General features: G+C 48.2%; 12 protein-coding genes across 12 annotated transcripts; 3 read left to right on the top strand and 9 right to left on the bottom strand.

Annotated features, from left to right (window-relative positions):
• Window positions 1-245: 245 nt before the first annotated feature.
• On the bottom strand, window positions 246-806 carry BT62DRAFT_603236 (uncharacterized protein). The gene is made up of 2 exons (XM_043181562.1): window positions 737-806; window positions 246-681 (listed from the first exon to the last, which is right to left on the bottom strand). The coding sequence occupies exon 2, from the start codon at window positions 637-639 to the stop codon at window positions 379-381; it is 261 nt and encodes an 86-aa protein (XP_043043215.1). The 5' UTR covers window positions 640-681; window positions 737-806; the 3' UTR covers window positions 246-378.
• BT62DRAFT_928449 (uncharacterized protein) lies at window positions 797-1,662 on the bottom strand. The gene is made up of 3 exons (XM_043185508.1): window positions 1,183-1,662; window positions 900-1,126; window positions 797-849 (listed from the first exon to the last, which is right to left on the bottom strand). The coding sequence occupies exons 1-3, from the start codon at window positions 1,636-1,638 to the stop codon at window positions 816-818; spliced, it is 717 nt and encodes a 238-aa protein (XP_043043216.1). The 5' UTR covers window positions 1,639-1,662; the 3' UTR covers window positions 797-815.
• A 57-nt stretch (window positions 1,663-1,719) lies between these two features.
• Window positions 1,720-2,489, top strand: BT62DRAFT_885999 (dynactin subunit P25; the record flags this gene model as incomplete). Its single annotated transcript, XM_043182861.1, has 5 exons — window positions 1,720-1,764; window positions 1,817-2,001; window positions 2,053-2,191; window positions 2,239-2,341; window positions 2,389-2,489. 5 exons carry the CDS (start codon window positions 1,720-1,722, stop codon window positions 2,487-2,489), a joined length of 573 nt encoding a protein of 190 aa, XP_043043217.1.
• Window positions 2,490-2,493: 4 nt separating this feature from the next.
• BT62DRAFT_928451 (carbonic anhydrase) lies at window positions 2,494-3,814 on the top strand. Its single transcript, XM_043185509.1, has 9 exons — window positions 2,494-2,512; window positions 2,639-2,697; window positions 2,762-2,777; window positions 2,827-2,885; window positions 2,945-3,084; window positions 3,140-3,164; window positions 3,215-3,280; window positions 3,332-3,626; window positions 3,675-3,814. Exons 5-9 carry the CDS (start codon window positions 2,985-2,987, stop codon window positions 3,693-3,695), a joined length of 507 nt encoding a protein of 168 aa, XP_043043218.1. The 5' UTR covers window positions 2,494-2,512; window positions 2,639-2,697; window positions 2,762-2,777; window positions 2,827-2,885; window positions 2,945-2,984; the 3' UTR covers window positions 3,696-3,814.
• On the bottom strand, window positions 3,751-4,914 carry BT62DRAFT_928453 (uncharacterized protein). The gene has a single exon (XM_043185510.1). It carries the CDS (start codon window positions 4,760-4,762, stop codon window positions 3,887-3,889), a length of 876 nt encoding a protein of 291 aa, XP_043043219.1. The 5' UTR covers window positions 4,763-4,914; the 3' UTR covers window positions 3,751-3,886.
• A 651-nt stretch (window positions 4,915-5,565) lies between these two features.
• BT62DRAFT_944223 (kinase-like protein) lies at window positions 5,566-7,263 on the bottom strand. Its single transcript, XM_043187908.1, has 7 exons — window positions 6,937-7,263; window positions 6,875-6,883; window positions 6,792-6,823; window positions 6,464-6,742; window positions 6,059-6,410; window positions 5,791-6,003; window positions 5,566-5,742 (listed from the first exon to the last, which is right to left on the bottom strand). The coding sequence occupies exons 1-7, from the start codon at window positions 7,093-7,095 to the stop codon at window positions 5,578-5,580; spliced, it is 1,209 nt and encodes a 402-aa protein (XP_043043220.1). The 5' UTR covers window positions 7,096-7,263; the 3' UTR covers window positions 5,566-5,577.
• A 35-nt stretch (window positions 7,264-7,298) lies between these two features.
• BT62DRAFT_944224 (alpha/beta-hydrolase) lies at window positions 7,299-10,859 on the bottom strand. The gene is made up of 13 exons (XM_043187909.1): window positions 10,579-10,859; window positions 10,502-10,524; window positions 10,429-10,451; window positions 10,198-10,372; window positions 9,978-10,147; window positions 9,896-9,929; window positions 9,796-9,842; window positions 9,682-9,747; window positions 9,459-9,633; window positions 8,932-9,408; window positions 8,756-8,880; window positions 8,120-8,709; window positions 7,299-8,063 (listed from the first exon to the last, which is right to left on the bottom strand). The coding sequence occupies exons 1-13, from the start codon at window positions 10,747-10,749 to the stop codon at window positions 7,401-7,403; spliced, it is 2,739 nt and encodes a 912-aa protein (XP_043043221.1). The 5' UTR covers window positions 10,750-10,859; the 3' UTR covers window positions 7,299-7,400.
• A 254-nt stretch (window positions 10,860-11,113) lies between these two features.
• Window positions 11,114-11,878, bottom strand: BT62DRAFT_978914 (uncharacterized protein; the record flags this gene model as incomplete). The annotated part of the gene is made up of 4 exons (XM_043189391.1): window positions 11,114-11,290; window positions 11,341-11,606; window positions 11,661-11,793; window positions 11,846-11,878. 4 exons carry the CDS (start codon window positions 11,876-11,878, stop codon window positions 11,114-11,116), a joined length of 609 nt encoding a protein of 202 aa, XP_043043222.1.
• Window positions 11,879-14,677: 2,799 nt separating this feature from the next.
• BT62DRAFT_1002041 (uncharacterized protein) lies at window positions 14,678-17,398 on the top strand (the record flags this gene model as incomplete). The annotated part of the gene is made up of 6 exons (XM_043176806.1): window positions 14,678-14,888; window positions 14,940-15,437; window positions 15,498-16,043; window positions 16,103-16,450; window positions 16,507-16,934; window positions 16,991-17,398. The coding sequence occupies 6 exons, from the start codon at window positions 14,678-14,680 to the stop codon at window positions 17,396-17,398; spliced, it is 2,439 nt and encodes an 812-aa protein (XP_043043223.1).
• Window positions 17,399-17,468: 70 nt separating this feature from the next.
• BT62DRAFT_886520 (Tim17-domain-containing protein) lies at window positions 17,469-18,268 on the bottom strand (the record flags this gene model as incomplete). Its single annotated transcript, XM_043182884.1, has 3 exons — window positions 17,469-17,774; window positions 17,827-18,035; window positions 18,085-18,268. 3 exons carry the CDS (start codon window positions 18,266-18,268, stop codon window positions 17,469-17,471), a joined length of 699 nt encoding a protein of 232 aa, XP_043043224.1.
• On the bottom strand, window positions 18,035-19,402 carry BT62DRAFT_603606 (uncharacterized protein). The gene is made up of 4 exons (XM_043181564.1): window positions 19,268-19,402; window positions 18,809-19,209; window positions 18,085-18,754; window position 18,035 (listed from the first exon to the last, which is right to left on the bottom strand). The coding sequence occupies exons 2-3, from the start codon at window positions 19,125-19,127 to the stop codon at window positions 18,387-18,389; spliced, it is 687 nt and encodes a 228-aa protein (XP_043043225.1). The 5' UTR covers window positions 19,128-19,209; window positions 19,268-19,402; the 3' UTR covers window position 18,035; window positions 18,085-18,386.
• Window positions 19,403-19,451: 49 nt separating this feature from the next.
• Window positions 19,452-20,528, bottom strand: BT62DRAFT_603481 (uncharacterized protein). Its single transcript, XM_043181563.1, has 5 exons — window positions 20,209-20,528; window positions 20,095-20,148; window positions 19,740-20,044; window positions 19,670-19,682; window positions 19,452-19,560 (listed from the first exon to the last, which is right to left on the bottom strand). Exons 1-5 carry the CDS (start codon window positions 20,278-20,280, stop codon window positions 19,549-19,551), a joined length of 456 nt encoding a protein of 151 aa, XP_043043226.1. The 5' UTR covers window positions 20,281-20,528; the 3' UTR covers window positions 19,452-19,548.
• Window positions 20,529-21,849: the final 1,321 nt, after the last annotated feature.

The following is a 21,849-nucleotide window of genomic DNA, read 5'->3' on the forward strand; positions in this document are numbered from 1 at the left end:
CGGTTCCCGAGGCCGCGGATTTTCCAGGCGTAACGACTGAGTTGACTGATCGCTTCACGGACTCGATCTTCGTCAGGAGCGTTATGGATCATGTCCAATAGGCAAGGACTCATTTGAAGAAAGTAAGCAATCCGTTACAAATTCGCCTTTTCGAATGGTGTCCAGCATGCTCGCATAATTTCCGTTCCTTCAGCTCCAATTTGGACGCTGCGTGTCAGTGTACTCTGGGATGCAGGATAAGGGAGTTAGACCGTGTCAAGCTCCAAAGGCATGCTTGCTACTTGAGAGGTTTTTTTAGACCACGGGTCTCACGGGTGACTACTTATAACCAAAGTCCTCCAGAAGCGAAAAGCCCAAAGCACGTCCGGATATTCAGTCTCATGTCACAAGTGGTTGACGGCTCCCGTATGAGTTGGCTTCCTTGCAATGAGCTGGGATTAAGAGGACTGCGTCTGAGCATAGTATTGTCCCTTCTCTTTCCTGGGAGTTTTCTGAACGATGAGAATCTGCGACCTCTACCATTGAGGAAACTTGACTTGCAAGCCATCTTGACGAAAGCGAATCAGAAAGCTGTGTCCCGAGGCAGAGAAGTAGGCGAGCGGTGCCGAGTTTCTGTGTCCTGATAACGACAAAAGTCATTGAGTTGAGCGCGTGTCGGTTTGACGCTGTGTCATTCAGAACCTGCAGGCGTCAGGTCTCAATATGGTGTTGAACAATCATCCATCAAGGAACTGACAACCGAGGATATTCAAAGAGCCAACGGTAGCCTTATTGAAAATGACCACGAAATCGAAGAGGAAATTCAAAGATTAGTATTATCGTAAAAGTTCAAGGTGAACATTAAAATGTCTATTAGAATTTCAGTTATAATGAAGTAGAATACAAAGCTGGGGACCAACCGCACTACGCTGCCAATGGATCGGCAAGTCCCTTCACCATTTTCCGCCCAACGAACCACCCAACTACCGATCACTTCACCGTTCGAATCCATAGTTTCCGCCACCGTTTCCTCGCTTCCTGGAACTGGGATTGTAGGCCGTCGTTCGACAGGTAGAGCAACTGATTTGGCGAGCTCCCATTTGGCGAAAGGTCGGGACGTATCAATAACAAAATCGGGATCGTAGACCTGAACGCGTGGTTCAATCATAATACAAGTCTGGTGACATGATTTTCGAAACGTACCCGGGTGATTCTTGGCTTCAGAGTAAGAGAATATGTGGTCATCTCAATCTCGGGTACACCTCCTGGGGTCGGGGGCTCTAACCGGCGAAGAGAAGTTACGTACGGGTGGGTTACCCATCCGACGATAGCCGTACTCGCTGCCGATGTCGTAACCGCGATTGTAGCCAATGAAAGTCGAGCGCTTGCCGGTAAATTGGATTCGATGACGAACATGAAGGGTGATATAGTTGAGGTGAGTCCTAGAGTTGTCCAAGAGAAGAGCTTGAGCCGTCTGAAGGTGTTGCTCAGAGGCCCGTGGTATACATGTTGTTCAGATGGTTCGGTGGCGGAAAATGATTTCTGAGAGGTCGTCGACGCTGCTGTCGACAGGATCCGCCACGATGCGACAGCGCTGCAAGGCCTGAGTAGAGAACGATGAAAGGCATTAATATGGCGACAGGCGAGTCGGGGCAACATGGTGGTTTGCATCCAGGACGGCCGCGCCGCTTACCTGTAAGCACTCTCGGCAGCCACCACCTGACACTGACAGATTCTCCCATGGACGGCCCAATCTACTATTCCAAATCGGAATTCATTGAAACTGTGCGGTAGGTTCTCTCTGGATTCGCGTACGAACCGACGTGTCGTATTGTAGGACACTGGAAACAAGGTATCACGACGAGCGACAATCGCTGGACCGCAAAATATCATCCTCGGAGGCAAAACCATCATCTCTAGCGGGGCTATCATACGTGGAGACCTGCGTCGGTCTGGTCCTGGTCATGCCGTCGTTATCTCGCTGGGTAGATATTGCTTGGTAGGAGAAGGTTGCGTGATGCGGTGAGGCCTCTCCCATTTTTTTCTGTCTCTTTTCTTACCAAGAACATCCAGACCTCCATACAAGACTTATCGCGGCGCTTTTAACTATTACCCCATGAAGATTGGAGACTATGTTCACATAGGCGCCAACACCGTCGTCGAAGCTGCAACCATAGGGAATCACGTCGAGATTGGGAAAAACTGTGTGATTGTTCGTGCGGTTCTATCATTTCTATCCTCTTTTCTCAATCAACCCAGGGAAAATTTACTATTATTAAAGACTGCGCAAAGGTTGCGGATAATACCATTGTTCCCGCTAACACAGTGATCCCGGCTATGGCTCTGTTTTCTGGGTCTCCCGGTACGTCACCCTGCCCGCAAATATCATCACCCTTATGCCCTCTCTAGCTCATTTTGTAGAAGACCTGCCAGAATCCACACAAGAAACTATGGAGAATCAGACCAAGCAGTATTACACTCGATTTCAGCCGGCAGACCAGCATCGATGATATGTATCGCAATCCATTTTCTGGTGAGGTCTTTTCCACGATGTTCTTGTGATGAACAACATAGAAGTCAAGCACTGATCAACGTGATGTGCATATTCTTTTCTGATTTTCGAGTCTTCCTTCGTGATATATGCTGACAATCTTCACAGGTCACTGACTGCTTGACCCCTTGTAATTATCAGGATACCTTGCATTATATCTGTACTTTGTACGTATTATAATTATCACATTTTCGTGATTCCGACATTACTGATAGGGCCCCTCCCCGGCAGTTGTATCCAGTGTCAGGTATTTGTCCCCTTTGACCTTCTTCTCCAGAGTTGAAGGATTCGCCCAGCTAGCATAATTCTATGAATAATGAAAACGATTTCCTCCGCACGTTGTCTCACGCTTGACGTACTCGTGATATCATCGCGCAATTCGTGCAAACTGTGGACTAATTACCACCGGTATAGATGTCCCATACACGAGAACTAATCCTACTCATCTACCACAATGTCGACTCCCCAAAGATTCGTCAAGCGCAACGAGATATATGCTGCAACGTTCAACAAGGGCGACTTGGCTTTGCCTCCGTCGAAGAAGATCATCGTGGGTATGTCTGCATCTCCTTTTGGACCTGTATCAGCCTCACGAATTTCGCTTTTCAGTAACTTGTATGGACGCGCGAATCGAGTGAGTGCACTGTTCTTGAAAGTCAAGCATCCTGCTATCGACTCTGTCAGTCCCGCCGCGTCGCTTGGTATTGAGCTTGGAGAAGCACACATTATTCGCAATGCAGGAGGCAGAGTGTATGTGCACCAGGTATTCTGACACCGGAAACCTCACCCTCAATCCCGCAGGGAGGATGCTCTCAGGAGTATTATTATATCTCAGCGTCTCCTTGGAACACGAGAAATAGCCGTCTTTCACCATACAGATTGTGGAATGATGACATTCACCACTCAGGAATTGCAGAGCAAGATTGCCGATGAGGACGGACCCGAAGCAGCCAACCTGGTCAACCGAATTGATTTTCTGGAGTTCACCAAGTTGGAAGAAAGTGTGAAGCACGACGTCAAATATCTGCAGAGCCATCCCCTTGTGTTGAAGGATACTACCATCATAGGGTGGACTTATCACGTTGAAAGCGGAAAGGTGGGTAGTATGAATTATCTTTGTCTACACCGTCTAATATATTCGAAGGTAACTCAGGTCGACCACTGATGAGGTCTCTTCGCTAGACTACACATGAATTCACTGTATAATATAACAGTGATGACGTCTTGCTTTTTCTCTAAACTCGTTGGAATGGCCTTTAGAGCTCCCCTGCACTCAAAGCGTTTCGAGAACATAAGTTCCAATATAGTTCTTGACATATCTACACATCTAATGATAGTCTATAAAGTCTAAGAAATTCATGTACTCGCCCAAGGATCGTCCTTCAGCCATAATCCATACCCACTCCTCTTGACAACCAAACGCTCATCCGCGACCGCCTTCAGCAAACCCCATATGCCACTATCCACCAGCTGCTCCTCGCCCGCCGACATCTGCGGAAATACAGTCACGACGAGCATCCTGAGACGCGCCCGGCCGCTCAAAATGGATGTAATCTCTTCCACAAAGGCCAAGTCATTCTCTTCATTACCATTCATCCGACGACAGAGTTGTAGATGGGTGAGTGCAGGGAGTGAACCAAACGACGATAGGATCTCAGAAGGAGAGTGCCATTGGTCGCTGGGTTCACATATACGGAGATGAGATATAGGTGCGACGCATGCGGGGCCGACTGATGCGGAGGATGCATGGAAACGCTGTATCGTGACTGCAGAAAGACTGTCATGACTTGGATCTGCAAGGATCAAAGCCATAGAGGACGGTGGATAACCCTCCTTGAGAGACAGAGATAACAATCCTGTGGCTCGAGATAGGATATCCCATACACGTCTCCATCCGTTGGCATCAAGAACCGAGTTCTCGGTCACGGTAAAATTTCTGACGTGGGTTGTCAAAGAAGGGTTCGACCGGGAGGCCTGGTAGAAAAGGGACATAGAGCGAGTGGACCTGAAGGAAACTGTGCGGTAGAGTATAGTGTTGAGAAGACAGGTGATATCTTTGCATATTGTCGCGAGTGCATTGACTTTGGATTCTGTTAAAGCGAAGGTGATAATATCGATGATAAGCTCAGCGGGGAGAGCTAATAATGGGGAGGAATGCCGAGCTACAAGGGATAGGGAGAAGGAGCGAAATCGTCCTTGCTGGTGACTCTGAGTCATGGTAAGCGTGGACATGATAGTTGCTAGTCAAACCGAGTCAACAAACCGTTACATCTATTTTTTCTCGGAACCAAATTGAGCCTCGTGCCGGTTCTTCCCGCACGAGGCCGGTTCTAGCCTTGGGAAGACGTCCACGAAGGTCAATGCGTGGATGCGTTATCGACACGGTGAGTAAACCAAAAACGATTAGAATCCAATGAGAGTGCGAACGTAGGATGGTATTAAAACATGTTTCTGGGGCTCTCTGTTTGAATGATTGAACTAAGCCAATTCGGATTTGTTACATGCTGGCAGTGAAATTGAGCAGATCGACGGTCTTGAGCAGTGAATGCGGAGAATTCGAACTGATCGCAACTCTGTTGCATCTGGAACGAAATGAGAAATGGTGATAGATACCGATATATTCAGTGGACCCGAAGGCAGTCGCAAGGAACTCCAACAAGGACTAGACCAGTACGGCATGACTGAAAACTCGCCAGATAACCTATGCCGGTCGTTCTATCCTCGACTTGAGCACCAAGAAACTGGATATATAAAGCTGAGGCGCAAGTCCGTCGGAACCGCGAAACATTTTCGAAGTCGTTCTTTGTGGAACTCGTGCTCAGCGACGCTTCAAAATAAACCCAGGATCCAGATAACGATATGGGTCAAGGCTAGGCAGGAAACACTTCATGGCGAGCATGTTTTGTAGCCAAGAAAAGGTGGAAGATCGTGGTCAGAGTTTGGCAGCAGCCAGGGAAGCCGGAAGCCGGCCCCGCCGGCCCTCACTCGCACTGAAAATCCAAGTAGAAAAGCGACAATTAATTTATAATATTTACATATGGCGATTACTACAACTTGAATATTTTCGCATCTAGCCGCACACCATTCTTCGCCAAGAAGATCTTTGCCAGGTTACCCATGAGAATAAAGGTGGATCCATAGGCTCCAGCTTGGGCAGAGCTTGCCTGACGTTTGGCGTGTCTTGCAGCAATCCCTTGTATGATGATAGCCAACTGCAAAGAAGATGAACATCTTAACTCTACGATTGAAATATGGCTTACCCGGAATAACATCCAGCTACGAACGAAGACAAGCTCCTTGATGGGACACGGCTGCTTCATCAATCTACAATATTCTCTTTCCAGCTCCTCAAAAGGAATCGGGACATCTTTCTGGTTCTCAGCGCCAAAGGCCACCAGCAAATTGTGCCTAGTAATTGCGATGTCAGCCGGGTTTATCGCCCATGGCTGGGTCAAGTTGGCAAAATCAGCGAGCTACGTCAACCACACACTCAGTCTAGGTATCAAGAACGATATCGACGCTACATACCGGACTTCCCAATGTACATAGTTCCCAATCCAGGATACCAATAACACGGTTCTCCGTAGGATGGAAGATGAGATTGTCCATTTTATAATCCCCATGTACAATCCGGAGACCAATTTTGGACTCGTCAGGGAGGTTGGCATAGTACCATTCAATCATGTTGTCGAAGGAGGGTATAGATCCGACAGGTATGCCTGTTTCGACATCTTTGGCTGCAGCTTGGGCTTTCGAGACAGCGGAAAGGGATTTGAGCTGACGAGGAAAGTAGTCGGTCGAGGGACCAAAATTCGAAAGACCAATTGCAACGGGGTCGACGCTGCTGAGTTTAGTCAATGCTCGTACGGCACCCAGCCAGCTGTACAAAGAGGCATAAGAGGGTGGCCATGACTAGAGAAGACGAAGACGCACCATTCTCTTCGATCTTCGGGACTTGATTCAGGCATCCGTGGATCGGTAAAGATTCGTCCGTCTACAAATTCCATCACGTAGAAAGGTGTTCCAATCACAGACACATCTTCGCATAGAACATATGGCTCCGGTACAGGGACGCGTTCTTCAGGACGAGTCATTGGCTTGTTATTGAACGTATGTAGGGCGTGAAGCATCGTATATTCCCGTTCCACCTGGTGCGCAGTTTTCGACAGCAACTGGCCAGCAGGTTTTTTCCGTAAGACATATCGTTTGGAGCTGTACCAGGTCAGCCTTCGTAAATAGTGGTGATATCGAAGCTATGCACCTGGCGTCGGTCAAGAAGTAAGTAGGATTCGACTTGTAGAAATATATTCAGTGCAGTGGATGACACCCGTAATGAGACGCTACCTGTCCAAACTGTAAAGGGACATCAGTTCCTAGTCCCAACAACGAGAAGGAGTGTGACGCACCTTGAACTGCTTCACCTGCAGCGGCAAGCGAACCTCAGGGACATTTCTCGCCAGAAAGCTCTCCAATTTTGGGACATCGATATTTGCCCGTATTTGCCCGTATTCCCCACCGACCTTCTTCGGCGGTTTGCTGGAAGACATGAGTACAGGAGAGAGCATCAAATGGCAGCGCTCCTCGGTCCATAGGTGGGCTTACCCCGGTTTCTTAGTAGCCGGACCAGTAGTATCAGCGGTGATTATTGTATAGCATTTTATTTTTATCCGCGGTTTGACTTGTTCCCAAGGAAGGAATAAAGGAAATCACAAATTAGTGGTGGTGGCGGTGGACCAAGAATGATATCGATCAGTTTTGGTCGCAGTTAGCAGCATGAAAGCGAACAGTAATTCTATTGTTAGTTGTGCAGGTACAACAAGCCAAGAAATGATAACAGGAAACAGATACATCTATCTTCCATCCGTCAAGCTTATGCAGAAGACCGAGACGCTGCCTCTGGCATCTTCTCCTGCGACAACGACGGACCAAACTTGGCGAACAACGACGTCCTTCTCCGCACAGTCGCGTCCTTGTCATGCTCATGCCCTTTCTCCTTGTCTGGCGTCACAGTCAAAAAGTTCACCAACACTTGCCACAGATTATTGCCCGTGACAGAATGTTCGCCCGGAAAGACCGCCTGGTCGGCAATCTTCGCCAGCCGCCTCGCCTCATCGGTATCTCGCCTCGACACGATACTGCTTGGCGGAGGCGTCTCCCCTGCATCAAGCGCCCAAGCCCAACTCCAGCTCCCCGAAGCCTCCAGCAGGCCATCCTTGATCCTCTTATCCCCCTCAGTCTTCCCTTCCTTCTCCAAAGAATGCTGCAGAACAGCGATATTCCGCATCGTATCCTTTTTCGCTCGCTTGAGATTATCTATCCGGTGCTTCTCAATTGCTTTGACCGCATTGGAGAACTTCTTGTCAAACTTTGCTTGGCCTTCAATGAACCGCCGAGCGGCGAGTTCGGATATGGCGCCCATGAACTCTACAGGGACTTTCAGAGCATCGAGCTCGGATTCTGGTTCGAGCGGTCGGATGACACCTTGTGTGGATACGCGCTCACGAATCATGATACCCTTCCATTCCGGATCGTCCTTGAAAAATAGACAATAAGATTAGGAAATCGCATGACGGATAGAACTGAACGTACAAAAGTTTCCGCGTAAATGACAGGATCCCCGGCCATACGTGGTCCTTCCCCGGGACGTGATGGTGAAGAGCCGTGATGGTGGTGATGAGAATGATGATTATGGAAGTGTGGACCAGCTACACCACTAGACGAATTGTCCTGTCTGAGACAATCACCGTTCCCATTTACTGTGGCACCGTTTGCATGCTCAGCAGACGGCAATGGATGCAATTCATGATGCTTATGCCAGGCATGAGGTATTGACCTTTTCCGTACAGACTCGGAAAATGCCCGTCGCAGCGTTTTCTTCTCCACTTGAACGGGAGAAAAGGCTCTTTCGTCTTCACTCATCTCGGAAGGTGTGGAAGAAAGCGTCATTGACGACATACGGGACACCGGCTCTCGTTTTGGCGAGGACAAGATGTTAGCTGAAAAGGACATCTTGCGCGTAGGCGTGTGTGGCGGGCTCGGAACAGAAAACGACTCATCAACGGGGGTTTCGGGAGTTTGTGTCATTCCGGTGACAGACTTGCAGAATGACGCGATGGCACGATAGCAAAACTTACCCGGTGTAGTAAACGAGAACAGGACAGGTAAAGTATGAGCAGCATCTAAACAACGGATTAGATGGTGGCGGTATAATCCAATCGATCTTACCATCGTAAACTTGTAAGTGTACACGCGTAGCTTTGCGTCGTGATTCGATACCTTTAAGTGGTGGGTACAAATTTCGAAGTTCCTCTCTAATGGGGAATCTCTCCGGGTAAGCTGCCTTATGGGCGCTGGCAAAGTCTGAGTCAGCTGTAACACAAATACGGAAGAATACAGCTTACGCATAAATAATTTCGTCGCGTAAAACCTCTTTATCACTGTCAATAAAAAACAGAGGCGGCAGCCCTCCCAAGTATGACATGGCCGGGCTAACAAGAGGGTGACCCAAGAGGCTATTCTGCGCGTACATATGTACCTGATGATCAATCTTCAGCACATCTCCCGACGCCGTAGTCATATTGATCGTTTGGCTCCCTGAGCTCAGTGAAGGAAGGGCCGCCGTTGCACCGACATCTACAGGCATTCCGGAAGCTGAAGTACATCTGAGCCCACCAAGGGTCGTCACCGTTGTGTTGGGCTCGGGCGGATCCATTTTAAATGCCTGTCGTATACGGGAGCGAAGAGAAGCGTGCACAAGCCGCGTCATTTCCTGGGACGGCGGAGGCCACAGAACACTCGGCTTCTGGAGAGACAGCCCATACTTAGGGATGATATCAGTATCCGTATTGAGATGAATGCTCGGAAAGGAATGCGTCAAACTGAAAGATATTATCACGACTCTAGAATACGGTGGAAAAGTAGGACTTACTCGCACCAAGGCGATATCAAGACCCCCCCTGCAGGCATCGGTAGACCACTATCCCGAATGACTTGAAGCAGCGCTAAAGATATGCCGCCTCCCGCTGAATCTCCGGCGACAACTATATGTGATGGCTTGACTGGACGATGATGAGCATCCGGGGGAGGGTTTATTAAGTACAAATCTATCGAATGGTCAGAACACAAAGATGACAAAGGCTGATATGTCCTACAGGCAGCTAACACGTCTTGAAGGGCACAAGGGAATGGGTATTGGGGGGCTAAACGGTAATTTACAGCTGACACATAATGAACAATGAAGGAGGACTTTTAGGGTGCAGTCTCACCGAAAACACGACCATTAATTTTACGAGCATGTCGCTGGATGCTATATCTATATAGTTCACATCAGGACAGCAATGTTTGAATTCAAAGAGCATGTCTTCCCTCTCTTGGTCTACGCTTCCAAAATAGTATCCACCTATGCGGGATATGAATCAATGAACATTAGAGGTATGTCTATAGTTACCTCCGTGCAAGTATAGGATACAACGCATTTCATCCATATCTTTGTCATAAGTCGTTGCTTCACCCGTCTCCTGCACCGGGTCAACGTCGGATTTCGTTTTCTGCTGCATCTTGTACCGCCGCTTGGCCTCTCTCCAGTCTTTCTTCGCGGTTATCCACTGACAGTCAACACTAAGTTTATATTTAACTGAGATCTATAGATTAATGGGTCAAGAACGTACCCGCTGATACCTCGCACTTGCCACCACTTTACCCCACCTACGACACGTCGTGCAAGTTCCTCGCCACCCAATGCTTGAACAAGATACGTAGCTGCGTCATCACAGCATGTTGTTGACACCAGCACTCGTACAACGCGGACCCAGGGAGGAGACGGCGTGCGTGTGTTTCCAAAGCCTAGATGTGAAGTCAGGATTGAAATGAATGTCATTCATTGGATCGGAGTAACCAACCCTGGACTTCCTCTACGGTATGGCTGATGTCCCTTGGTATCAGAGAGCACAGATGGGCGGTATAGTTACTCACTACGTTGCGACCTCCAGGAACATCTGCCGAGAACATTTCAGTTCAGTCTTGGCGCACAAGGAATGATAGCAGCGCACCTTGATGATACTAAAGGCCTGGTCGTACAAAAGTTCATCGCGCCTCAGTTGGACTTCCGTCTTCTTGAGCGCGTCCTTGGTGATCCGGTCAAAGTAATGCTTCACCAGCGTCTCAAGCAATAGAGGCCCAACCCGGAGGCCTGCTTGGGCGGTGAGAATATTAACGGGCATAGCAGCGGGAGAAAGGGCGGTGGTGGTGGTCGGAAGACAAGGACGATCATTGGGAGTCGCAGCAGCGCGTAACAAAACGGCGCCGGGTAAGTTGTGGTCATCGGGGTCCATTATGTGATGATGGCATTGTGCTCACGAGAGATCGTGGCTGTGCTCGGACGGAAGCAAAAAATTTAAAAAACAAAACCAAAAATCGATAGCAATATTTTAACACAAATGTGCAAGAGAGGGGACAATAATTATAAGCAACAGATCGCAGATGTGAGCAGGTATCAGGATATCATGAAGGGAAGGTAAAGACTCGTGATTCAATCGTTTTGATAAATAAAGCGTCTGAAAAAGCAACCCAAGAAAACCAATCGGTCTAAAGGAATGCCGATAGCAAGATAACGGGGATCACCGCGGCACCTACAAATACGACCGTGCGCTGGGCATCATTGGAAGTCGACTCTGCAGTTGATGAGGAAGACGTCGACGTCGAAGTTTGACTCATGCTAGAAGACGTGGAAGAAGCTGTACCATTGAGACGAACAGCGTTGCGCTGTAATTCCGGGTTAACTCAGTATGGAATGTTGAATGCAATGAACATACCTCAAATCCTTCTAGCGTTTGTGAGCTGCTCTCATTGACATTAATCCCACCCACGCCTCCTTCGCTACAGGTGTTGTAGTCGAAAAACCAGAGCGTTTGGTTTTCAATGTCGGTGGTGATGGGGACACTGAGGATGGTAATCGCAGTACCGTTGACGGTATCACGAAAACCCGAATCAAACCCGTTGATAGTAGAGTTGGCGTTGTTGGCCGAAATACATGGCGCGTAGAAAAGAGACTGAGTAACAGTGTGGTTTCCTTCCGTAACTGGGATACCTTCAGCACACAATACAAGCTTTTCAATATAAATCGGTTACGAACAGTTAAAAACAACAACATCATTGAGCTTTGCGGTCACGCTCTGCGGTTGGAACACCGCACTGGCATTGTTTGTCGTATTATGGCCTACAGTGATCACAATATTCTCAGCAAGAACTGTGCGTGCAAGAGCTAACTGCAAGACGAGGGTGAAACAACGTGTAGCAACGCAGCCAGAAAAAACTTACAACAGAGATAAGGCCCGCAAGGAAAGCATGCATGTTGCACGTCGTCGAAATTTTATCAAGAAAGAGGAGGAAAAAATGAGAACACAGAGCAGGTGAAGGTGACGGACGCGTCGTCAAAGGACGGGGATGAGAAGCACGATGGCATCCAGCCTTTTCCCTGTCAGCATCCGTGCTCACACCCTGATTGGTCAGAGAAGAATTACGATCGCAATGACGTACAGTACGTCGCTGATACCGCGCTCAGGTCACTTAGAGAATTTAGAGAAGATTCAAATTAAATCTCCACGGGGCTAGAGCAGATACGGCGGGTTAGACACTACCGTATTGGAGGACGAGCATAGTGAACAGTGAGCAGGATAGCCGTCTAGCAAGGGGGCCAGGCTGTAGATATGTATACGTTACGCTACTTACGCCAATGAGGCTCGTTGGCAAGGAAACAAGAGTCGATCCAGTGACGGAGGTTGCCTCTAGAACGGGTGGCCGTGTACGCCGGGTCAGTCCCTGCTTGGGAAGAGGGGACGAAGAAAGATGTGGTCTAAGCGATCAAAATGCTGACGGCTTCTCCCGACGATAAACCGCGATAACGTGACTGGAACGTTTCACTACGAGCCCCAGCATCAGTCAGAATATTCGTTCGTATATGCTGACCGTGCATCATTTCTTTTAGCAGTTTCAGTGCTAATCTAGAATAACCTTCTTCTGACTATCGCCCATCATAGCGCCAGGTAATGCGCTTCTCGTAGGAAAACAGGTGCTTGCCAACCGCATGGATACTACCAGAGGGTAAGGCGAACAAGGGTGACCGTAACCAGCACTTGTGGCGGCGGTGACGACCCCTTGAAAACTTGTCTGAAATGGCGCCTTGGTCAATTAATACAATGGCATACCTCCTCGGACCTCCACCTCTTCCTCCACTTCAAAACACCAGTCAGATCACGATGCATTAACCAAGTTTTAAATGAAAAAACGAAACCAAAAAGCCGCGGCACCGAGAGGCGTACGTAACCTCATGTGGCTGTGCTGACAAAATCTCTTCGGCCTGCCAGTTGCTTGGTTACACCCTAATGCTGTCAGTTACTAGTCCTTATTTCCTTTTTACGGATAGACAACATCGATACCCTTTTCTCTTAGAATACGTTCCAGAAACGGTTGGATTTTTCTCCCGACAGACCACGGTTGACCTGTGAAGGGAGGTGAAAGGATGCGGAAATGTGAGATCCAGAGCGTAAAATACGGAGCAATATCAGGCCAGGATGCGCCTGAAATGGCGTGAACAAGGCGTTTGTTATTCTTCCCCTCCTGCACCTTTCCGATTCACATTAGTTACTACCGACAGTATCTAATATGAATTGTGAAGGCCGCGCCGGTTGAACATTCTTTTTGGACTCGCCAGGAGAACAGGACGAAAGAAATCCAACGATGACATGGGCCCAAGTCGGGCCCCAAATGAAAGATCAGTATCCGCTCGAGGAGTCACTTGGAGCACAGACCCGCCCATAGTTAGCTTGGTTCAGAATACAAGGTCCAGAAGTACTGTTTTCTTGGTACGCCATTCGTTTCTATGTGTCATTCTGTCTTTGTCAGAAAACAGAAAGTCTCGCCCATGCCTTGCTGAGCTCCCCAGAAAAATGGCCAAGTGCAAACATTCAGTCCGAGTCGAAGCTCTTCTCTGATCTCCGATCAACTTGCTGAGCATCGAATAACTCTAGTTGGAGCGACCATGGCGTTGCATCACACCAGGTTCTACTACTAGTTTCTGATGTCTCTCATGCTTACTGGTGAGCTCACATCTCACCGTCCTGACCATATATAAGGCGGACAAAGGGCTGACTGGCTGTTTTCAGTATATCTATTCTCAGTTTCTGTGGTTCCAGGGTCTTGAATCGAAAGGACGTAACGTGCAGACAACGGCCTGCACGTCGCTCCAGTTCTTCGCACTCTTCACCATCTTGCAGTCATTAAGAAAGTTAATGATGAGCTCAACTTGTTCCCTTTCTTTATTTAATGTTCTGGCTGGCATCTGGGTTCTCAGTTTCGCAGTTGATCCCTCTGATTTCCAATCTTTGCACACGTTTGTCAAGATCGTGCTCGTTCATCCCCCAGGACCTGTTTTGCTTCCTTGGTACATGACGTACTCCCGGCCTACGGCTGAGACTCGCATATGCAAATGTCTGGTGGCGGTCGTTAATGATGAGACGATGCTTGCGGTACGTAAATCCAGAAGACTTGGCCAGGTGAGTCTGCTTGAATCATCATTTTCACGGTGAGTGCTTGCCAATGGCTGTGCCTATTCTCACGATGATGCATTTTACATTCCAATCATTTCGGGTCCAGCTTTGTTATTCCAAGAAATCTGATCCAATCAGCTACTAATAATATGTGCAGACCTGTCTGTATCAAAGATTTTATAGTGGTACTGGTTTGTTTCGAGCTAGCAGTCTTGAAATGGAATCACCGAGTCCTCATCGTACGACCGAGATTTCGACAGCGGATGCAAAATTCAAGGGCAACGGAACACAGGCACCTTTCCTCAACCACAAGGAAACATGACAAGCACAGTCATCTTGATTGTATGACGTCAGCAATGGCGAATATGCAGTCTCGACTGACCGGTAGATGTTTCGGAATCGCGTCATATTCCCACGCGACGAACTTCCCAACTGCCAGCCGGATCTTGTGGCGGCTAGGAATTATTTCCGGCGCACGTGGAAAAAACATAAAATGCTTCATCTCCTATCACCCACCAGGTTGCATTATTTTGAACCACCATCCGCCTTGATTTGCAGCTCTTCTATTCCCGTTGCCCTTCGGCGGGCCTACCTTTGAAAGTCTATGCATGGAATCAAAAAGAATAATCTCAGCATCCGTCTTACAGAGTCTGCTGTCTTTCTGAGGACCGATGATGCATCTGGAAGAAATCCCAATAGTGATTCACGACCTTCCGTTTTGCGTGGTTTGCTCATTCTTGAGCTGGCAAGACCGACCAAAATAACCAGCATTGACCTCAAACTCCAGGCCACCTCTTCTACAGCATGGCCAGAAGGTACGAGATTCGAGATAAGCACCGGTTCAGCGTTGAATTCTTCGTTATTAGGCTTTGGTTCCCGGAGAGTAGATGTCACGGAGGACAACAAGGTTTTCTCCGTGTCTACTGTGTTATTCAACGCCGGCCCGCCTCCCCGTCGGACCATGTCTGTTGGCCCCGGCTTGACAGGCTACAAAGATCAAGCCTTTGACGAATATGATGACGATTATCTCGACCCTGCCAGCCATTCCGAGGATGCTCTTTATATGGCAGTCACCGCAAATGCGAATCGGTACCTAAGAGCCCAGCGTCGTGTTAGTGTCGATAGTTCATACCGACGAAATCCACAATCATACGATGCAGATATTCCTCCATATTCACTTTATGCACCGTCGTCGTCGTCCGGCTCATTAACTACACCTTCACATTCATCGCCTTCCGTGGAACGTCCGACATTAAGTCCTGCTCACTCTGCAGGACATCTTGAGACCGTGGATGAAAACCCTGCCAATACCTTGATAGGTTTGCGAAACACACTGAGGCCTGACTTGAGTCGTGGCAGAGGAAGTGAGTGGGTACATACTGCGCTTTCTATCAATACTGAAGAGTTGTTATCCTTGTCCTAAGGTCCTTCGCGTGCACTACCCCCTAATCCACCCACCATTCACTCTTCGTCGTCTAGTCTGCGTTCTTGGCAACCCATCTCACGAGATGGATCGCGTTCTAGACGTGTGAGCATTGACGAACCCTTCGAGTCCGGCCCTAGCACCACACAGAATTCTCCTCAGTTATCACCACTGCGAGTTCCCAGCTTATTAGACACGCGCAGTCCAAGTGAATCCCGTGGTCGGAGGAAGGTATCTCGTTTCAGTCTTGCCTCAGTATCCAATGCCATAATGGATGTCGTTCGATCAACTTCACCCAGAAAGGGCTTTGGAGTTGGGAGTCGCTCGACGGAACGAGATTTCCCTCTAGACGAGACTTCGTACAGAGGACGGACACGCGAGAAAGCAAAACCGTTGTTGACGGCTAACGATAACAACGTTGAACGATCGCATTCAAGACAGAAGGGCTGGTCAACGGAACGGCTGACGCTCGGCCTACTTGGGGATATCTTAAATCCAGACATGGATGATAAGATTGACACCGAGCGATGGCGAGAATTCAAAGCAGGTAATTTTTCTTGGTCCATATTACTGAGTATATTCTCAATACCTAGTCAACGCGCACAGGTACATATACTTACCCAGTATCATTCACGATACCCGGGAATGCACCTCCCACTCTGCAATGCAGTTTTGGTTCTGTGTCGTGGACCATCTCCGCAAATGTCCACCGCCCTGGGACATTTAAGACCAAGCTGTCTGCTCAGCGCGAGATCGTCGTTGTGTCCTGTCCGACCGAGGAGGACACAGAAGATACCGAGAATATCATCGTGGAGCGCCATTGGGACCAGCAGTTGCAGTACCTTATCACGATATCCGGCAGAAGTTTCTACATTGGTGGCACGATCCCTATTTCTTTTACTATGATGCCTCTCACGAAGGTAAAAATACACCGTTTGTCAGTGTTTATCGAAGGTTAGGTCTATCGATTCTCTCGCCATCGTCTTGTATTTATTCGTCACGTTGCACAGAGAAAGTGGAGTACCTTGTTCACTTCAAACGTGTTGCACGAACAGAACCGATCACCCATGTCCAGCTTCTTAGTATAAAGCACGAAGGGAAGCACCCAGGTCCGATCCTACCTTTGGAGTCGGATGATATAGACGCTCTTAGGAATTCGCCTCTGCACGCTGTAGTTAACTCTGAAGACGACATTTCGGAGCTCGCATCAAGCTGGATGGGACCGGGACCATGGACACTTCAGCGCGATCTACCACTTCCTAGTTCTTGCCGCATGCTTCACTTTACAAACAAAAACAAAAAGAGCAATATCTGTGTCACTCACACGCTGAAATGTGTTATTCGAGTAGAAACCGGCGACCCAAATGCAGTTGATCCCAAGACGGGGAGGAGGAAACTCTTCGATATCGTGGTGCAGACTCCAATCATGATATTATCTGTGAGCGTCTCCTTGGGATGCTATGTATCTGGTGTAACCCTTTGCTTCCTTAACAGTGTCGCTGCAATCCGGAATGGTCATCTCTACCACATTACTCGAAGTCTTTCGAGGATCCGACTTCTATCGCCGTCCAGTGTCCGTGTCAGCTCCAGTCTCTGGAACGGGTGCGGGGGAAGGAGAAAGAACGTGAGCGTGAGCATCATCCTCTGCCTGATTTTGTAGGGCCGTTCAATGGGCTGGAAAGAATTGGCTCTGGTCGTTCTTCCGACGACTCTAGTGCATCGCCGGTCGAGGCTAGTCCATTAGACCCGAGCTCGATGCGGTCGCTGCACCAGGTGGAGGAGGCGATGGATGAAAGTACTTTATATGAGCGGCTGGTTTCAGGACAGCAGAGTATAATGGGGGAGGCACCTCCCGCATATGATAGTATTTCTAGGCGGATGACTGGACAATTGTATGAATAGCTCTTAGAGAACTCAAAAGCGTTTAGTGTAACACTAGTACTACAGCGTCTAATACTATGCTTCATTATTCTCAATAGCGATAGTGGTATTTGATACAATTATTGAGTAGATAGTGCGCAATGAAATAAATTAATCTATCAAAGGGGACCTCAATCCTCACTAAAAAAAAAAGGATCAGTAGTGTCCGATAAAAGGAGAGTAACCAAGCTGACTCTGGTGTTTCTCGCCTCAAGAAGAAAACATCTATCGCAGCAGAAAACGCGGCGAATGCCACACCACCACCGAAAGCAGCCTTGGGCCCTGAATTTCGTGCAAGAAAGCCGCCAACAAACATTCCAGTAGATATTGAATTGTAGATATCGTTTTTGGCGCGGTACTAGAAAGATCATCACAGCGGTGTACACAAGTAGGCAGCAGCAGCAACGCACGGATTCTATGACACACTCAACGCCTGCGAACAGCATCCCAACCTTTCCGAAACCCTTCCCAGTTGTCCACATGCCCCTGCCCATGTCCTTGAATATCGCGCTGGCCTTTTGAGTTGTATTCATTCCAGCTTGTGTTTGCTGACGCAGAAACGGGTCCTCGTAGGCAAACGAAGAAGACATGAGAGAGAAGAAGGCACCGATACCAAGACCTAGGAACTGCATGAATCGTCTGTTTGGTTTTGAAGAATGGGAACGCACCACCAATACCAGCGAAAGCAGCCTTGGTTGCGCAGGACTCCATGGCCATCGACATGTAGGTCTGGTATCTCATCATTTGCTCATACTGGGGCCGTTCCTCTTCTGAGACGCCAGCAGGCAAGGGCTCCTTTCCTGCGGCATAGATGGGCACCAAGGCAGGATCCCTGCGTTGACCCCCATTCATGGTATCGAACTGCCGGAGGAATAATTCAAAAAAAAGTTGTAGCTTGTTTGTTTGTCGATGTTACTTTCTGACGCGTCTGGCGCCGACTTGAATGTTCAGAACATACGATAAGAACAGGTTATGTACGAAATATCAGACTTTCATCTTTGTTTATTCCAAAGATAAAGGCTGTGGCTCCTAGGCATATGCAAAGGCAGGCACTGGTGAAGATGCTGACGCTCACAGGCTGTGTTGCCCAGGAGAGGCACAGGATACCCATCAATGCCAGCGCGAACCCAAACACCGAGAGCAGGATGGTCAATAAATGGCATTTGTTTAGCAAGTCGAGGGGCAGCTGTTCGTGGAATGGGCCGGCCTGGACAAGGCGCGGATTCGCACACCATATTTCGTCAGGCTGAGCGGTGCCTCCTGCTCGAAGCTCTTCCTTGTTAGCTTCTATGATCTTGAAGCGAATCAAGAAGAACGCTGCGAAGAAGGATATAAAGGCTACAGAGATACAGAGATGAGCGGCTATGCGATTTTGATTCGATTTAGACGTACATGCAGTGACATGGACGACTAGGGCCCCAAGGAGACCTGCATTACATGCTCGCTCCCATGCTGAGGTGGCGTCCCCCTGGCTCGGCGTTGATACTTGAAGCAAACCAGCCTCGACGGAGGCAAAAAAGGTCGTCTGAAGGACATTGATAGGTATCTCGTGCGGGAGAACGGTACGCACGATTAAACTAATGAGTTGGAGACGATCCATCCACGACTGGACTAAGTCCTTCGTAGCCTTCCGTCGAGCTTCTTCATCTTCCTTGTCTTGATCTTCTTGTGTGTCTGAATATCGAGTCAATAAAACACATTTCATTCGCATGACGAGCTGATTTCTCAACGTTTTCGTGATGCTTTTTCAATGACACGTTCATAGTTGCTATCGTTTGACACGTTGTGTCGCCCTTGCAAAAAGCGTGTCAGACGCGTTATTTCAGAAGATCATAGAATGTGTATACTCACTATGAATGGGATGCATACGGAATTCGGCCATATGAGTGTTCAAAAATAACCTGGGATAAGCAAATAAGCGCCGGTAGAGTATTTGTAGCTCCTGTCTGAAGAAGACTGCGGTAGCACAAGTCAGTTCATTGCCTTTCTGAGAAAGATGCAAGTATGCTTCACAAGTAAATAGCACAGTCGTTTCAAAATGTTCAATATTAGCAATCCGAATATAGGGAACACCATCAATAAATGAAATACGGCACACTAGTAGATCAGTATGATGACACTATACTACTTGATCAAGCAGTGTCCTGCGAACAAATGACTCTAAAATAGAGGCATCATACACTTGATAAATGGCTTGGAACGAGTACTATTCACATACGTGAACTCCTTGAAAGAATCAGGAGGAGAACTTGCAGGCTGGTATATACTATTACGGAGAATGAGTTTCTCTGCCATGAGGGTAGCGGAACCAGGTGGTACTCACAGTGTCGACGCAATCATCCACGCCTCATGGCGAAAAGCCACAATAGCCTCCGTGTCTGCTTCACGATCAGCCCTCCATGCCCGTTGCTCCAAAGCGTATGCAATGTCGCTGAAACCCTGTGCACATAACTGGTGTGCTACAGGGTATGCACAGAGAATCTCGCGATGTGTGAAGATGGCTTCCAGATACTCGCCGCCCGTAGTGGGGTAGTTGTCGAGCTGCATCTGGAGCGCTTGGAGGTAGGCGCACCCGTTGTGTTTGAACTCTGCCAGGGCCTTGAAACCGGTATCGGATGACGCATCGGACTATTGAGGAATAGGCTCGCAGACTCAACGCTACAGGATATCAAACATACATCGCAGCTGATATCATCAACGAGAATTGCTTCTGGTTGGGCGGCGTAGCTTTCCTGCTTCAAAGATGGGGCATCAGATCGTCATCCGGTAGAAATCAAGGCCCTAGCTCTCACCTTCTCCAGATTCATCTGGCCGAAAAGATTGCATAGCTCGATTTCTGAGTGATTTAGGTTCATGGAAGTCATAGAGAGAAAGTGAAAAGGATGAATCGTGTCATTGTTGCGATTTGTTGGCCCAGCCACTAAACGCGTGTTTGACTTGCGGACTTCAACACGATCGATTACCGGCCCGCTGATTAGACACAGAGTATGTGGATAAGAAGATTTATCCTGCACCCCTCACGCCTATGACAAGTTGAATCCGAGGGATTTCTGAAACGTATCAGTAGTGGGCGAATCATGAAACGGATTGGACTCCTTTCTCAACTTAAAAGCCGCTTCTTGAGCTACGTGTTCAAGTTTAAATAGATCCGGAAGTCCACAGTTCTTTGATGTGTTGGACCGCTTTCGACGTTTCGTTTCATTCTCACACTGACAAGTTTATTTGCATCATCCGCAGGCCGACGCTTAAGGAAATGCGGCCGAGCAAAAACAGTAGTGTTCCATTCATTCCTACAATTCCGGGTGTGAGCATAATGGACGTCGATGAAGCAATTGTATGTGACCTGTATAGACGAAGATCCGTTGGTATGGCCAAACCTGGGGTCTCGCCAGACTGCTTGCCCAATAAACTTGATGCAAAAATGTGGGCAAGTGCAAAGGATGATCCTGGAAAAGTCACGCCGGATGTTGCTACTCCCAATGGAAACGTCTCTTGAGGACTCTCACCCGATTCACGGATCGGAGCTGCGTTCCTACCAACGCGCTGGAAATGATCCCGATGAAAAAAAAGTGTACCCACAACTTGTAGATGCCGAACAGTTACCTTGGGCATCGCGAACACCGGTTAACCCAACGAATCAGAGGTTCCTGTGATACTCCGCAACCGTGGTGCACACTTGCACAACCTTCATCAAGAGTGTTCATGATCCGTCTATGCAGGGCTGAAAAGTTCAGAGGGATTTGTGACCAAATACTACTTGATAAACGATGTTTTACTCAGTGGTGAATGGAGATTATATAAAAGGCATACGGATACTCTGTCCAATGCGTTGAGAAATGTGTCCGTTGAACATCCGGACAGCAGCTTCGGTTTGATGGACGATGGAGGTGCGGTGAACGTGAAACTTGAAGATCCCTTCTCCATCACGTCTCCGAGGCATTTCCCCTAGATATCTGAAGGCACTGCATTCCCATGAAAGCGGTTTAACCTCCTTCACGCCGAACTTGCGCCTGGGACCCACAGTGAATCGAGGTAGATACGTTGTGATTGACTGGGTGTGCCACTGTCAGAAAGCTCGGGCTCAGAAATTTTGTCAACGGTCGTACAAGACTTTTTTTTTTACTCACTTGGTAGGGGCTAAGAGTAAGTAGTGCTTGCGCGTACCTGGTCCTACCCCTGATGATCATTTTCTGATCCTTGTCATTACGGACGGCCAAGTTCATTGGTCGGCTTGACGTTTTTCAAATTTGAATATCGATATCTTGCAATGAATAATCCTGGAATATACTTTCTTCCACAACCACAACCATGGCGATGGCAAACTATGTTCAGTTTCTAGAGTTGTCGTGATAAAGGGCAGCCTTTGACCTACGTTTTAACCAGCATCAAAGAACCTGATTTCCCCATTATCGTATCTCTATTTTCCTACTCTT

Source organism: Guyanagaster necrorhizus (genome assembly GCF_019112545.1).
Source record: "Guyanagaster necrorhizus MCA 3950 unplaced genomic scaffold BT62scaffold_5, whole genome shotgun sequence".
Lineage (NCBI taxonomy): Eukaryota > Fungi > Basidiomycota > Agaricomycetes > Agaricales > Physalacriaceae > Guyanagaster > Guyanagaster necrorhizus.

Bases quoted from the DNA above. Each gene is read 5' to 3' on its own strand.
- BT62DRAFT_603236 (XM_043181562.1), bottom strand. From the start codon at position 639: ATGACTTTTGTCGTTATCAGGACACAGAAACTCGGCACCGCTCGCCTA.
- BT62DRAFT_928449 (XM_043185508.1), bottom strand. From the start codon at position 1,638: ATGTTGCCCCGACTCGCCTGTCGCCATATTAATGCCTTTCATCGTTCT. The intron at 1,127-1,182 runs GTACGTTTCGAA...CCACGCGTTCAG, and splicing joins TGAAGCCAAGAATCACCCGG to GTCTACGATCCCGATTTTGT. The intron at 850-899 runs GTTGGTCCCCAG...AAATTCTAATAG, and splicing joins TCCATTGGCAGCGTAGTGCG to ACATTTTAATGTTCACCTTG.
- BT62DRAFT_928451 (XM_043185509.1), top strand. From the start codon at position 2,985: ATGTCGACTCCCCAAAGATTCGTCAAGCGCAACGAGATATATGCTGCA. The intron at 3,085-3,139 runs GTATGTCTGCAT...TTCGCTTTTCAG, and splicing joins GTCGAAGAAGATCATCGTGG to TAACTTGTATGGACGCGCGA. The intron at 3,281-3,331 runs GTATGTGCACCA...TCAATCCCGCAG, and splicing joins CGCAATGCAGGAGGCAGAGT to GGAGGATGCTCTCAGGAGTA.
- BT62DRAFT_928453 (XM_043185510.1), bottom strand. From the start codon at position 4,762: ATGTCCACGCTTACCATGACTCAGAGTCACCAGCAAGGACGATTTCGC.
- BT62DRAFT_944223 (XM_043187908.1), bottom strand. From the start codon at position 7,095: ATGCTCTCTCCTGTACTCATGTCTTCCAGCAAACCGCCGAAGAAGGTC. The intron at 6,743-6,791 runs GTGCATAGCTTC...GACCTGGTACAG, and splicing joins TACTTCTTGACCGACGCCAG to CTCCAAACGATATGTCTTAC. The intron at 6,411-6,463 runs GTGCGTCTTCGT...CTCTTTGTACAG, and splicing joins CCCGAAGATCGAAGAGAATG to CTGGCTGGGTGCCGTACGAG.
- BT62DRAFT_944224 (XM_043187909.1), bottom strand. From the start codon at position 10,749: ATGCCCGTTAATATTCTCACCGCCCAAGCAGGCCTCCGGGTTGGGCCT. The intron at 10,148-10,197 runs GTACGTTCTTGA...ATATAAACTTAG, and splicing joins CAAGTGCGAGGTATCAGCGG to TGTTGACTGTCAGTGGATAA. The intron at 9,930-9,977 runs GTAACTATAGAC...TATCCCGCATAG, and splicing joins TATCCTATACTTGCACGGAG to GTGGATACTATTTTGGAAGC.
- BT62DRAFT_603606 (XM_043181564.1), bottom strand. From the start codon at position 19,127: ATGCGAATGAAATGTGTTTTATTGACTCGATATTCAGACACACAAGAA. The intron at 18,755-18,808 runs GTACGTCTAAAT...GTATCTCTGTAG, and splicing joins AGTCGTCCATGTCACTGCAT to CCTTTATATCCTTCTTCGCA.
- BT62DRAFT_603481 (XM_043181563.1), bottom strand. From the start codon at position 20,280: ATGACTTCCATGAACCTAAATCACTCAGAAATCGAGCTATGCAATCTT. The intron at 20,149-20,208 runs GTGAGAGCTAGG...TCTTTGAAGCAG, and splicing joins GCCAGATGAATCTGGAGAAG to GAAAGCTACGCCGCCCAACC. The intron at 20,045-20,094 runs GTATGTTTGATA...ATTCCTCAATAG, and splicing joins TTGATGATATCAGCTGCGAT to TCCGATGCGTCATCCGATAC.